This window comes from Danio rerio, chromosome 3 (assembly GCF_052040795.2).
Source record: "Danio rerio strain M-AB ecotype USA chromosome 3, GRCz13ab, whole genome shotgun sequence".
In the NCBI taxonomy this organism is placed as follows: domain Eukaryota; kingdom Metazoa; phylum Chordata; class Actinopteri; order Cypriniformes; family Danionidae; genus Danio; species Danio rerio.
The window spans coordinates 21715624-21729488 of NC_141023.1; the positions used below are offsets into that span (position 1 = coordinate 21715624).

At 36.4% G+C, this 13865-nt stretch overlaps 1 protein-coding gene across 6 annotated transcripts in view; it reads left to right on the top strand.

The window, feature by feature from the left end:
* scn4ab (sodium channel, voltage-gated, type IV, alpha, b) overlaps positions 1-13865 on the top strand; it is a 72034-nt gene that overhangs the window by 34408 nt on the left and 23761 nt on the right. For 5 of the 6 annotated variants that reach the window (XM_087243026.1, XM_087243027.1, XM_087243023.1 and 2 more), the window contains exons 6-15: positions 1665-1756; positions 1843-2103; positions 3754-3817; positions 4119-4260; positions 5565-5762; positions 5859-6069; positions 8070-8308; positions 8405-8578; positions 11250-11606; positions 13495-13842. In XM_087243026.1, the coding sequence (XP_087099152.1) occupies positions 1665-1756; positions 1843-2103; positions 3754-3817; positions 4119-4260; positions 5565-5762; positions 5859-6069; positions 8070-8308; positions 8405-8578; positions 11250-11606; positions 13495-13842 (2086 nt within the window). Of the gene's footprint in view, positions 1-1664; positions 1757-1842; positions 2104-3753; positions 3818-4118; positions 4261-5564; positions 6070-8069; positions 8309-8404; positions 8579-11249; positions 11607-13494; positions 13843-13865 lie in introns of all 6 variants that reach the window. The other variant, XM_087243025.1, reaches the window with a different exon arrangement.

A 13865-nucleotide genomic window follows, 5' to 3' on the forward strand; every position in this document is an offset into this window, starting at 1 on the left:
ACGCCTGATTTCTTTAATGTTTTATGATATCCTCCAGACTATGCACTTGAACTTACTCTTTCATTGGACTCTTTCATTGAATTTTAAGTGTTTGAATCAACTTTGTTACAGCTGTGGTGTTTTCGGTCAAAAGTCAGGGCTATAGGAAATGAATGCATATCCAGACTATCTTGCAACAAAGGATCATTCTGAAAACTTAGCCCTATATACATTTCTGGAGATCGCGAATTATATAGCCAGACATATGAATGGCTGCAATTTATTTTTAAAATTAACAATAAGAGGCAGTTTGGGGCACTTTTCGTGATTACCAGCTGACCGATTACCCCCGTATGGAGGGCTTTCCTCCTGTTACCAGTTTGTCCTGTTAGCTTGCCATGAACGTCGGCGGACTTGAGACAGTCAGTCAGTCGTTTAGTCAGTGGACAGTGGCATTTGGTGGATTTACAAGAGAAAAGCAGGTGCGAATGGCACTCGCCAGAGAACTTTGCGATCTCAAAAAGTGTACAACGCAGCCTCTCGTGGATTCGCAAAAATAAAACCTGCAAAAAAACATAGCTGCTGGCACGTATTTGGCACTCTCCAGAAATGTATATAGAGGTACATTTTCAGAATGACTCTAAGTTGCTATATCATCCATCAGACTGAAAACAGCCCCATACACACCACACCAACAAACTCACTAGAACACACACACATTGCACATTGAACAATGTTTTTTGCATGTACACATCGCTTTCCCACACTGATGTGTTGATCCTCCCATTTGATTACCTCCATGACATTACATGTTCATTTTGTAATATATTTTGAGTACCTATTTATATTTTCACTGTGGTTATTTTATGTCTTATTCTATAAATTCCTGTTAAACACTACTTTGAGACATTATTCACAGCTAAAGAATGTTGAATAAAAATTTGGTAGTGAGAAATGTTTTTCGTGCTAATTTAAGAGCAGTTAAAACAGAACAATAAACAATAAAGTAAGTGGTTGGAGGTGAACACGACAGGAGGGTTAATGAGCATTTATTTAAAGCAACACGCGTTGAATTTTTCAAGCTCTTGACCTTGCATTGTTGATTGAACTCAAGAATCAGAATTTTGCATTTTATGATTTAGTTAGTTTTTGATTATGTTAGTTTTACATTTGGTTGCCTACAGTTAACAGACAGTAAAATTACTCGTGATCCAATTGCCCAACAGGCATCTCACTTGCATTTGGTTCATATTATAACATAATGATGCCATTTGGCTTCTGTGATCGACTGTTGCGCTCAAGCTAAATATAGTCTTCACTGAACATATCTGTTACTCCAGCAATTTCTACACGCCTCAGAGAACTCTACAAAACATGCTTCAAGAAGGTTTACATGAATAAAACACACTCTTGGTTTTAGTCATGTGCTTCGATCTCAGGAAAATGTGACATTTTACTGTATGCTTTGACAAAACAATGCTATAAATAATCTTAATTCTTTAAAATGATCGCCATCACTATAAAATTAAATACAACATGTGAACACACATCAGTAGTAGAGGTTTTATAATAAGAAGATATTCCCAGTGCTGGGTTCATCCGCTTTATAAACCATATGATATATGACCCCTGATAAATTGTCAGTGTTTATATTGAGAAATAAGCATTTTTCCATCATCCTATAGGTACCTCACAGAGTTTGTGGACTTGGGGAATATATCCGCTTTGAGGACTTTCCGTGTTCTCCGTGCCCTGAAAACAATCACTGTAATTCCAGGTAAGCACGGCATGGCTGCTGTATACTGTACATTGTATAATTTTAAGAATGTGTCAGCTAAGATTGTGTTTAATTGTTAATTCCAGGTCTAAAAACCATTGTTGGGGCCCTAATTCAGTCAGTAAAGAAACTGGCGGATGTGATGATCCTCACTGTCTTCTGTCTCAGCGTGTTTGCTCTCATTGGCCTGCAACTGTTTATGGGAAATTTGCGGCAAAAGTGCGTCTTGTGGCCTCCGGTTGGCTGGTACAGTGACAACCTGACAGTGCTCTCCAATTACACAGACATCAATGGAAATGGAACTGCCAACAGCACTTTTGACTACCAGAAATATATTAACAGTGAAGGTGACTTGTGTCTTATTTACATTAGTAACCTGATGTATATTGATTAATGTATCAGCAGGAGACATGAGTGTTAATTCAGTTTTGGTTATGTATGACTTTGTTTTTTGGTCACAATTTACAATAAGTTTTCATTAGCTAATTTTTAGACCATGGCTTCTAGCATATGTCACAAGAGCACCTTTTGAGGTGAGAGTAGTGAGGTTAAGGTAGTGAGGTCGCCTGCATAGCACTTCGCTAGCTGGCCTTACACTCACCCCCTAAACCTCACTCCCATCCCAGACAAGCCCTCACATGTAACCCACCAGTCCTACTGCACCCATCCCATTCTGAGCTAGGATTGAACCAGTGATTCTTTGTATGGGAGTCGGTTGCTCTAACAAGGAGGCTAAAGCATGGTCTTTAGGGCCTACTCACACTATGCCATCCGTACCGTGCCCAGGCCCGTTTCCCGGATCGTTTGAGAAGTGTGAGTGCGCTGTATCGGGCTCAGGCAAGGTTCACTTGGCCGGCCCTGGCCCGGTTGGAAGAGGTGTGCCTGAGCGCGGTTCACTTGGGCTTTGGCGCGGTACGCTTGTGTGTGAGTGCAAAACGCGCCAAAGCCCGAAACTGAAAGCGAGACGTGACTTTTAAGGGACTGTTTGATATGGATTTATTAATCATTCTTACTGTTCAGTGAACGCAAACTGCCGTAGTTTATTAAAGACGCAAACTCCTCACTTCACGACAGCTGCGCGCCTTCAGTAGACCTCCTCATTCCTGCAGCACGAGAGCTTTATGATTGTTTATGAGCGCCAAAAGTGGCGTATCTGTTCGGCGAAATATCTGACTGCGTGTCCCCGCATCCCTAAGGACTGTTTGGCGAAATATTTGACGGCATATCAAACGACTAAAACGATATAACTAGAGAAATCTCCACTGTGCTGCTGAGTGAGAGAGCGCTTCTCACTGAACAGCCCAGCAGCGATGACGTAAGCGTGCCGAAGCCCGTTTGTGGTGTGAGCGCGGGCCGTCGGGGGAGACGGGAGGGGGGACAAACGTGCTTTGGCCCGTTTCGAGGCAACTGTACCTTGTGTGAGTACGGCCTATTAGTGACTGCTGCTGGAGCACCTTTTGAAGTCAGCAGAGTGAGGTTTACCTGCATAGCACTTTGCTAGCTGGCCTCTGTCACACTCACCCCTCTAAATCTCACTTCCATCCCAGACGAGCCCCCACAAATAACCCACCAGTCCTACTGCACCCGTCCCATTCTGAGCTAGGATTGAACCGGTGATTCTTTGTATGGGAGTCAGTTGCTTTAACAAGGAGGCTAAAGACCATGGCCTCTAGTGTCTGCTGCTAGAGCACCTTTTGAGGTTAATCATATTTAAACATTCACAAATGCTAAATTCATGCTTTTTAACCTTAGTCAGTGCACTTTGAATTAGTGAATAAGAACTAGCAATGAACAATTTCCATTAACTAACATTATAAAATGATGAATTTATTGTTCATGTTAGTTAGTACATTAACTAATACAAACTGATTGTAAAGTGTGACCAAAGTTGATTGAATGTCCATCTTAAGATTAAGGTAAAAAGACTTTAAATGAATGACAGCTTGTCGTTTACTGCATGTACAGTCATTTAAGTCCTCTCCATTCTCTTTGCATAGAAAACTACTACTATGTGCCAGGCCAGATGGATCCTTTAGTTTGTGGGAACAGCTCGGACGCAGGGTATGTTCTGCTGATATTTATTTTATATTGCTTCATGCTTTTAAATAACAATGCACAAGGCTAATTGTCTGTATGTGTATATTAAAGCAGTGTTTCTCAACCACGTTCCTGTGGGACCACCAACACTACATGATTTAGATGTCTCATTTGTCTGTCACATCCATTACAGGTCTTTTAGTCTCTGCTGATGATCTGAATCAGGAGTGTTTGGTTAAGGAGACACGGAAAATGTGCGGAACTGGTGGTCCTCCAGGAATGTGGTTGAGAAACACTGTATTAAAGGAGCTGTTGCTTTTCACAGGTTGTGTCCTGAGGGTTACATATGCCTGAAAGCTGGCCGAAATCCTAATTATGGCTACACCAGTTATGACAACTTTGGTTGGGCTTTCTTAGCTCTTTTCCGGCTCATGACTCAAGATTTCTGGGAGAACTTGTTCCAGTTGGTAGGTATATGCATCCTGTTGGATTCTTATTCCTTGCCATCTTACATGTTTAACTCAATTCATGTTTAATTATATAGCACTTTTCACAATGTAGATTGTTTTAACGCAGCTTAACGTAGTTCTAGATGGTCTGCATGAGCACACAAAGGAACCTCACAAAAAATATTTTAGACAGCGGAAGTGTGACTGTGTAATGAGTCAGTCATGTAATAAATAGAGACAGCTTTGGTGATACCTAAGGGAATATTTGCTTACTTAAATACTAACTTATCACTGGAAATGCCATGAAAAGTAGAAAATGATGGTCAGAAATTACAAAAAAATTATACCCAAGCAGTTCTTTAAGATGCTGTTTATTTATTTATTTATTTTTTGTTAGCTCAGATGAAATGCACTGGATTATAGGATATCAAAGGCAGTGTTTTGCATGTGTTTTGATGCCTTCCTGCCTTCAATTTAAGAGCTTTTCAGACACAGTCATCATATTACTCACATTCTTACATGTGATACAATACAATGGCTTCCTGTTATAATATTTAATAGGATTGAAATGACATGACAATCAATTGTCAGGTGTTAAAACATATGTTTTATAAGGCTTATTTTATGTCCACTGCTATTAAAATGTTGGGAGTTTTTTTGTTTTTTTAAAGTTCAGGAAGGAAGGACAAGTTTATTTTTAAGCAGCATTTTTACATAGTAAAAGGACTTCTGGCAAGTAATTTAGCACATATTCAGTTAGAAAAAGTTTATTTTATGTTGCAGTAATATTTTACAATGTTACTGTTTATTTATTATTATTTATTTTAATGAAGACAGTGAAGCCTTGATTAAAACAACAGACATTTTATAAAGATGTTTTTTTTTATGTGGACCAAAGTTTGATTTACTGTAAAATGAACATTATTAATGCATAAAACATATTAACATATCGTCACGTTAGAATTTGGTTCTATCTGCCATTTTTGTCAAAATTGAGTTATTGACATATTCTTATTAAATGATAACTTATTTACATTATTGGATGTTTTTTTAGAAGTTGTTTACATTTTTAAGATTTTTTATTTAAAAAAAAAATGTTATACAAATACAGTTTGCTATGGCAAGCAAAAACTTTGGAGCTCAACATCTAAAAATCATTCAGAATGGAGATAGAACCTTATAATTCCAAGGCGACTTTTACAAATCTATACACTGCATACAATAAATTTCTTCCTATAAAATATATAGATTATATATAGATTAATCTAAAAAAAAATAAACTACTCAAACAGCAGCACTAAAGTATTTTTCAAATGTTTCAGACTCTCCGTGCAGCAGGAAAGACGTACATGATCTTCTTTGTGGTCATCATCTTCTTGGGTTCGTTCTACCTCATTAATCTGATTCTGGCTGTGGTGGCCATGGCCTATGCTGAACAAAACGAAGCCACCGCTGCAGAAGCTAAAGAGAAGGAGGAAGAGTATGCAAAAATCATGGAGCAACTCAAGAAACAAGCTGAGGTTTGTTATCATTACTGTTAATTGAAACCTTCCCAACGTTCATTCAGAAAAACACTAGTTAATCATTCTGATTTTACCTTTTTTCATGTCACGCAGCAGAAGAACGGGATGGTAAATGGCAGCAAGACATCCCTGTCAAGCAAAAAGAAAGGTGATAATGATCAAATGCAAAGCGACTATGATGGGATTGCATTGAAACCCCTCTCGAAATCCAATGGATCTAAAGGCAACATAAATTACTTGGAAGTTCCTGACTCACAGATACGAAAACCAAGTGTGGTGAGCGCTGTAGAGAGTGCTTTAGATGGTAAGTTCATTTTTTAGTTTAGTGTGTGTTAGAACATAGAGTTTAGGGTGGAATAAACATTTTAGCATTTCATTATATTGTTTATTATTTATCATATGATGGTTTTAATATTTTTACATGTAACTTATTCATGTACAAATGTTACTACAACATGATTCATTGAAAACTTGCGAAAATATTTAGTCAATCATTTCTAATTAAACTTTAAGAATTTGAATTTTAACGATCTAGGTGCAAAGTCTAAAGCGCATGGTGCAAAAGCATTAAGGGCGGGCCCGAATCCACTTTTAAGGACGGCAAATTTAAAGACAGAAAAATAAGGTTTGCGTATGGTCTAACATGGTTGTGCTTTTTTTCTTTTTGAGTTATGGGTGTGCTATGGCACATTTGCTATTTACATGGTGGAATTTGTAAGTGTAAAAACTGAATGCTTCACTAGAGATAAACAGTTAAACAGACCACCTGCAGCATGAGGATAAACAACGAACCTCCTCCATTTGGCCTCTTTACTTTCTCTTTAGTTTATTTTTAATCTTTACTCCTTTACTTTTATGGATAAGGAAACAGTGTTGTATGCACTCCCTAAAGACATCCATTAGCCTACATATTTAATTTTGTTTGTTCAGCGCTTTGTGTCAAGATTTGTTTCAAAACCATTTTTAAATTCAGTTCTTATTTTCAGCAAACGAATAAATGAGCAATAAAAACAAAGTGTGGTCACAAAACTGAGTAATATCCAAACACACGTCCTATTTTTATGATGCATATGGTGATGCACACATCTACAAAACCCGACAGGTAAAAAGCTAAAAGTTACTCAAGATAGCAAAGCGCCAACAATGTGCCTTAACCCACCTCTTTTTAAGACTAGCACACCAATGATTCCACAAAGTGGCGCAAATTAATTTTTTATTTAAACAAAATGGTGCAAAATGTGAAAATTACTGTTGCGCCGGTCTGAAAATCGCTCAAAAAACGTCTTGCATCCTATTGCGCTGGGCATGGCTTAATTTGTGCCGGAACACGCCTGGCACCTCTGAAATTTTATCCGGCACCTCATTTTTTCTATCCCCCTCCTCAACCGCCCTCCTCCCGCGTCCGATGTTCACTTTCACTTTCTTCCATGACTCCCCAACCCTCTTGACTTTCGTCCGCGGCAACACCCTTCCCTGCTCTCACCTTGAAATGAATCTTTGCGTTTAACTAACAAAATTAAATATGTAGGCTAATGGATGTCTTCAGTGGAGTGTACAACACTGTTTCCTTATCCACAGAAGTAAAGGAGTAAAGTAAAGAGGCTGCCTTTTTCTGAGTTGTAGTGTTTGCATAGTTATTGCGCTGTTGCTTTGTAGGGCAGCATTTCCTAGTAGTGATTTTTTTTACAAGATTTGACATCCCACAATGCTGTTTTTCCTTGGTTTCCATGGCCCAAACCATGACAATTAGATGAACATGCAAGTACATGCTGAATATAAAATAAACAAGCATAGATTCAACAAAAACAAAACCCAAACTTAGCAAATGTCTGATTATAACAATGCGAATGTTTGCACAAGATTATTCTGATGGAACTAATGGTAGTTTACCAGCTAAAGCAAACTTTTCTGTAAGCTGTGCATACAAACTCCTGAAACAAGCATTCAAATGGATCAATAAAAGAGTGTTACACTTTACAATAAGGTGTCATAAGTTAATGTGAGTTCAGGTATTTACAAGTATGAACAGTATGGCATTTATTTACTAATGCATTATTAAGATATTGTTCATGCTTGTTAACATTGCTCTGTGAGTTATTGGAACTGTAGTGAACTTTATTTTCATTTGCTAACAAGCATGTATTGCTCATCGTTTATTCATGTTAGTAACTAATGCTGCATTATTGTAAAGTAAAAAAAAAAAACAGAATAAAATAAAGAAAAAAGTTCAGCCCTATTTTAAATGAGGAGATCCAGAAGTCAAACCCTATGTTAAATGGTGTGCCAAAACACTTTCATCTACAGCGCAAGAGGATATTGAAAGGCCATGTCCTCCCGGCTGGTACAAGTTTGCTGATATATTCCTGAAATGGGATTGCTGCATACCATGGGTGAAGTTCAAGAGGATCGTCTACTTATTTGTAATGGACCCTTTTGTGGATCTGGGCATCACCTTGTGCATTGTGCTCAATACTGTGTTCATGGCTATGGAGCACTATCCCATGTCAGTACACGTTGAAGAAGTGTTGGCAATAGGAAACCTGGCAAGTGAATCTAGATATTGATGTTTGCTTACTATCAAAAATGTAGTTTGGTCACTGTGCGGAAGCTCTTGAATGATCATGTTTTTCCTCCCTCAGGTTTTCACAGGTATCTTCGCAGCAGAGATGGTGCTAAAGCTCATTGCGCTGGACCCATATTATTACTTCCAGGTTGGCTGGAACATTTTTGATAGTATAATTGTGACCATGAGTCTGGTGGAGTTGATGTTGGCCGATGTTGAGGGCTTGTCTGTGCTGAGGTCCTTCCGTCTGGTGGGTCAAACTTTTTTGTCTGACAGACTTTTTTTTTTAAATCATGCTTCCAAAAGGGTTTTTTTCACAGTGATGCCCTAGTTCAGGGGTGGGGAACCTTTTTTTCTATCAAGGGCCATTTACATTTTTGTAACATCGTTTAGGGGCCATACTAAATTATAGGGCTGCTCAAAAAATTGGGAAAAATTATTTTGGTCAAAATTGTAATCATGATTATTCAAAATGATTATCAGCTGGAGTCAAAATTATTCACCCTCCTGTCAATTTTGTTGTTTTGTTTTTTATATATATAAATATTTCCCAAATGATGTTTAACAGAGGAATTTTTCACAGTATTTTCCATAATTTTTTTTTCTTCTGGTAAAGGCTTATTTGTTTTATTTTGGCTAGAATAAAAAGCAGTTTCTAATATTTTGAAACCTGTTTTAATGTCAATATTATTAGCCCCTTAAGCAATATATATTTTTGATTGTCTGCAGAAGAAACTACTGTTAAACAACGACTTGCCTAATTACACTAATTAAGCTATTAAATTTCACTTTAAGCTAAATATTAGTATCTTGAAAAATATCTAGTAAAATATAATGTACTGTCATTATAGCAAATATAAAATAAATCAGTTATTAGAAATGAGTTATTAAATCTGTTATGTTTAAAAATGGGTTGAAAATAAATCTTTCCATTAAACAGAAATTGCGGGAAAGGGTCGCATATAATTCATTAGGGCAAATAAATCGGATTTTATATATGCACAGTTATTTTCCTCCCTGTAAAAAAGGAAAGGGAAATAAATACGATAGAATAAAAATATGAAACAAACTGTGCTTTAAGCATCTTCACTGTAAGAAAAAAACTTTAGCTACAAAATTCCTTCAGTCAAGAGCAGTGAGTAATTTTCTCCTATTGTTGTTTGATTAATAAGAAAAACAGTGAGCAGCAGGAATATTGCGCACTGTCACTTTAAGAATAGCGCAGCTCTGATATGGTTTCTCTTTTACATGTCTTTTGATTCTCAACTTGTTTGTTTATTACACAAATGAGGGTTAATTTGAATAATCACTAATCACCGCGCTCTGACAGAAATGTGCATGTATTTGATCATTAAATCGCTCGCATTAAGATGGCGTTAGATGTGTGTGCTCTGCTCGTCTCTGAGGCTAAGCACGCGCACACACACAGAAGCATGCCATGCGGTCTCGTTCGCACTATTAAAAATATGAATGATTCGAACGTACATTAATTAATCATGCACATCCCCTGCTGCAAACGTTACATTACAGCACATGCTTTGTCATTTTCATGTGAATCTGAGCTTTGCAGAGCAACAAATGTGTACAACTGTCACTTTTTTAAATAGATATTTCTGAGGGGTGATTTTGAATTGACAGATGGGGCCGCATCAAATCGTCTCGCGGGCAGCATACGGCCCGGAGGCCGGACGTTCCCTACCCCTGCCCTAGAAGAATATTTTTTGGATCTGTAAAGAACTTTTTTTTCTTAGTCTGAAGAACATTTTAATAGCGTAAAGAACATGTATACAGTGCTTAGCATAATTGAGTACACCCCATTTTGAAAATGAATATTTTTATTAATTTCTCAGTAAAGGTCAGATTTATTAAATGGATATATTAATTAGTAATATTTTAGTCAATGAACATCTTTATAAATAGAAAGATAATACATTTAAGCTTATTTAAATTACAAACTACAACATTTCAACAAAATTTAATACATTTTTAGTTTTTCTTGAATTTCACTCTTTTATTTCACATGTTAGTTTATTAATATTTCCTCTAACATATAAATTATACTATATGCATATACAGTATTAGTTTTAGACTGTTGTCCTGTTATTTTGTAAGATTAGCTCCAGATTTGGCTTTAGTACTGACTAATCTAATGTATATGCACACATATAGTATTGTAAAGCATCTTATAGAAAATATAAATTTCATTCATCCTTTTTCTTTTCGACTTGGTCACTTTATTAATCTGGAGACACCACAGCGGAATGAACTGCCAACTTATCCAGCATATGTTTTATGCAGCGGATGCCCTTCCAGCTGCAACCCATCTCTGGGAAACACCCATACACACTCATTCACACTCACACACTACTGACAATTTAGCATACACAATTCACCTGTACCGCATGTCTTTGGACTTGTGGAGGAAACCAGAGCACCCGGAGGAAACCCACGCGAACGCGGGGAAGAACATGCAGACTCCACACAGAAACGCCAACTGACCCAACTGAGGCTTGAACCATGACTTTCTTTCTCTGAGGCGACAGCACTACCTACTGCGCCACCACGTCGCTGAAAATATTAAGTTAAATAAGAGTTTTGTGGGGGGGTGTAGTCCTATGTTGAGCACACACACATTTAGTACACACACATTCATGTTGGAGAAAAAAAATAAATAAATTGAGGGGCAAAATCTGCAAAAAAAAAAAAAAGAAAAATAGTGGAAATTTTGTAGTTTGTAATAAAAAGTTTTTTGCAATAACTTTAATTTAAACGTATTGTCTTTTCATTCCTTAAGATGTTCGGAGACCAAACTCTTTATTTTGATGAATAATAACTGTTTAATAAATTTTCCTTTTTTCCTTTATACAATAATAATTTCCCCCCATTATATAAAAATCTCTTGTGGAATGGTTGGTTCGCAGATGCGTGTGTTCAAGCTGGCAAAGTCCTGGCCAACCCTAAACATGCTGATAAAGATCATCGGCAACTCTGTGGGCGCACTTGGGAATCTGACCCTCGTCCTGGCCATTATCGTCTTCATCTTTGCCGTGGTGGGGATGCAGCTTTTCGGGAAAAGCTACACGGACTCTGTTTGTAAAATCTCATCAGATTGCGAGCTCCCTCGCTGGCACATGGCAGATTTCTTTCACGCCTTCCTCATCATCTTTCGTGTTCTGTGCGGCGAGTGGATTGAAACTATGTGGGACTGCATGGAGGTGGCTGGTCAAGGCATGTGCATCATCGTCTTCATGATGGTCATGGTTATAGGAAACCTAGTGGTGAGTGTATTAATGCAATCTTTACTAAACAGACAGATGTATGTACTTGATTATACAGTTTGTAATAGAAGTCACAAAACGTGGATGTCAAACTAAGAGGAATTAACTAGCAATGGATTTTTTAAAAAGAGTTTTAACAAATCTGGATTGCAGTAGTTTTTAATTACAGAAAAATTAAGATTGGCCTGGCCTAGCTGGTGTTGATTTTGGCATTGATTATCAGACTGCAGAAAATAACACTTTCATTTAAATGATCTTTAAATAATCCATTAAAATAATTCTTTCTATCTCATAGGCCTACATTTATTTTAATAAGCAACATACTTTAAATCGAACAACCTGAGACATTGCACAAGCAAGAGACAGGCCACACAGTTGTGTATAGTACACTGGAAAATGCGTAGCTCACATTTATTTTGTAATAGCTGAGAAATCAACAAAATATAATAAATACAATTTCTTTTAATTAAAAACTCCTGTCATTTCTTTGAAATTGTCATTTCTAATTAAATAAAGTTTAACTTTAACCAGAAAATAATCCTAGACTTCCATAATATTTCTTCATACACTATCTGAAAAAAGTCTTGTCTTCGATTCCTGTTGTAAGAGCATCAAATAATAACTTGACTTCTAGTTCAGCATTTGGAAAAGTGGCAGAAGGTAGATTGTCCAGGTGAATCATCTGTTGAACTGCAAGCCCAATCATCACAAATACTGCAGAAGTCCTATTGAAACCTGCATGGACCCAGAATTCTCACAGAAATTGTCTGGAGAAGTTTGGAGAAGAAAACAATCATGCTTTGGGGTTACATTCAGTATAGGGCTGTGCGAAAGATCAACACCCTGAGGTATCAAGACATTTGTGCTGCCCATTACATTACAAAGCACAGAGGAGGACAAATTCTTCAGCAGTATAGCGCTTCTCATACTTCAGCCTCCATCAAAGTTCCTGAAAACAAAGAATGTCAAGGTGCTCCAGGATTGGCCAGCCCAGTCACCAGAAATTGACATTATTAAGCATGACTTTTGTAAGATGGAGGCAGCATAAAAGATGATTAAAAAATGAATCTTGATGAACTCTGGGAGTCCTGCTAGAACGCTTTTATAATATTAAATCTTTTTCCACTTCACCATGACTTTATATTCTATACTGTACATTATTTCTGTTAAGTGACAAGACTTTTGTCTTAGCAAAGTGAGACCTTACTGTCCTATTTAAAAAATAAAAAATCAAGCAATGATACTATTTTTATTATTATTATTTTGTTAAATAAGCATAATCTAGAGGCCTTTGTCTTTCATAAAAGCCACTTCTGATACCAAATGACCAACTAGTAATCAAGTTATTATTTGTTTTTCCTAAAACTTGGATAGATGACTAATAATAAATGTATGTTTTAGAAGTAATGGTAATAAAAATATATATTAGTAATCATTAATTTAATTAAAATGTATCATATAAATATTCATATAAATAAAAATATTTAATGATTGTTATTTTTATTTTATTCAGGTATGAGGTGATATAATTATTAAACTAAAAAAATAAAATATTTATTATTTTATTTTATCTCATTAATATTTAATCAAATGAATAATATATATATATATATATATATATATATATATATATATATATATATATATATATATATATATATATATATATATATATATATATTCTTTTTTTTTGTATTTAATAATAATTGAAAACATTTCAGTCATTTAGCAGACGCTTTACCATAAAGAAGTAAACAAAGTTAACTATCTGAGACATTTGAAATGTAAATTTTTTTTATTTCTATTTTTATAAAAATAAATGAAAGTTAAAAAAATTAGTGTACTGTATGTATTTAATCTTTTTAATTTTCTAACTCTTGTCCAATAGGTGTTGAATCTTTTCCTGGCTTTGCTGCTCAGCTCCTTCAGCGGGGACAACCTGTCAGCATCTGATGATGATGGGGAGAACAACCTGCAGATTGCCATTTCTAGAATCACCAGAGGTATCGACTGGATAAAAGCCTTCGCTAACAAACACGTGAGACAATGTCTGAATCTGAAGCCAAAGGAAGAGGGTGCGAAAGTAAATGGAGAAGGCGACGCTAAAATGAATGCCATCATGAATTCCAGTTCCTCCATGGTCAAAGTGCCTATAGCCAATGGAGAATCAGATGATGACGACGGAAATGGCTCTTCTGAGGACGAAGACGATGAGGGCGGTGATATAAATATGAAAGTGAGTTTTATTCAGTAAAAAAA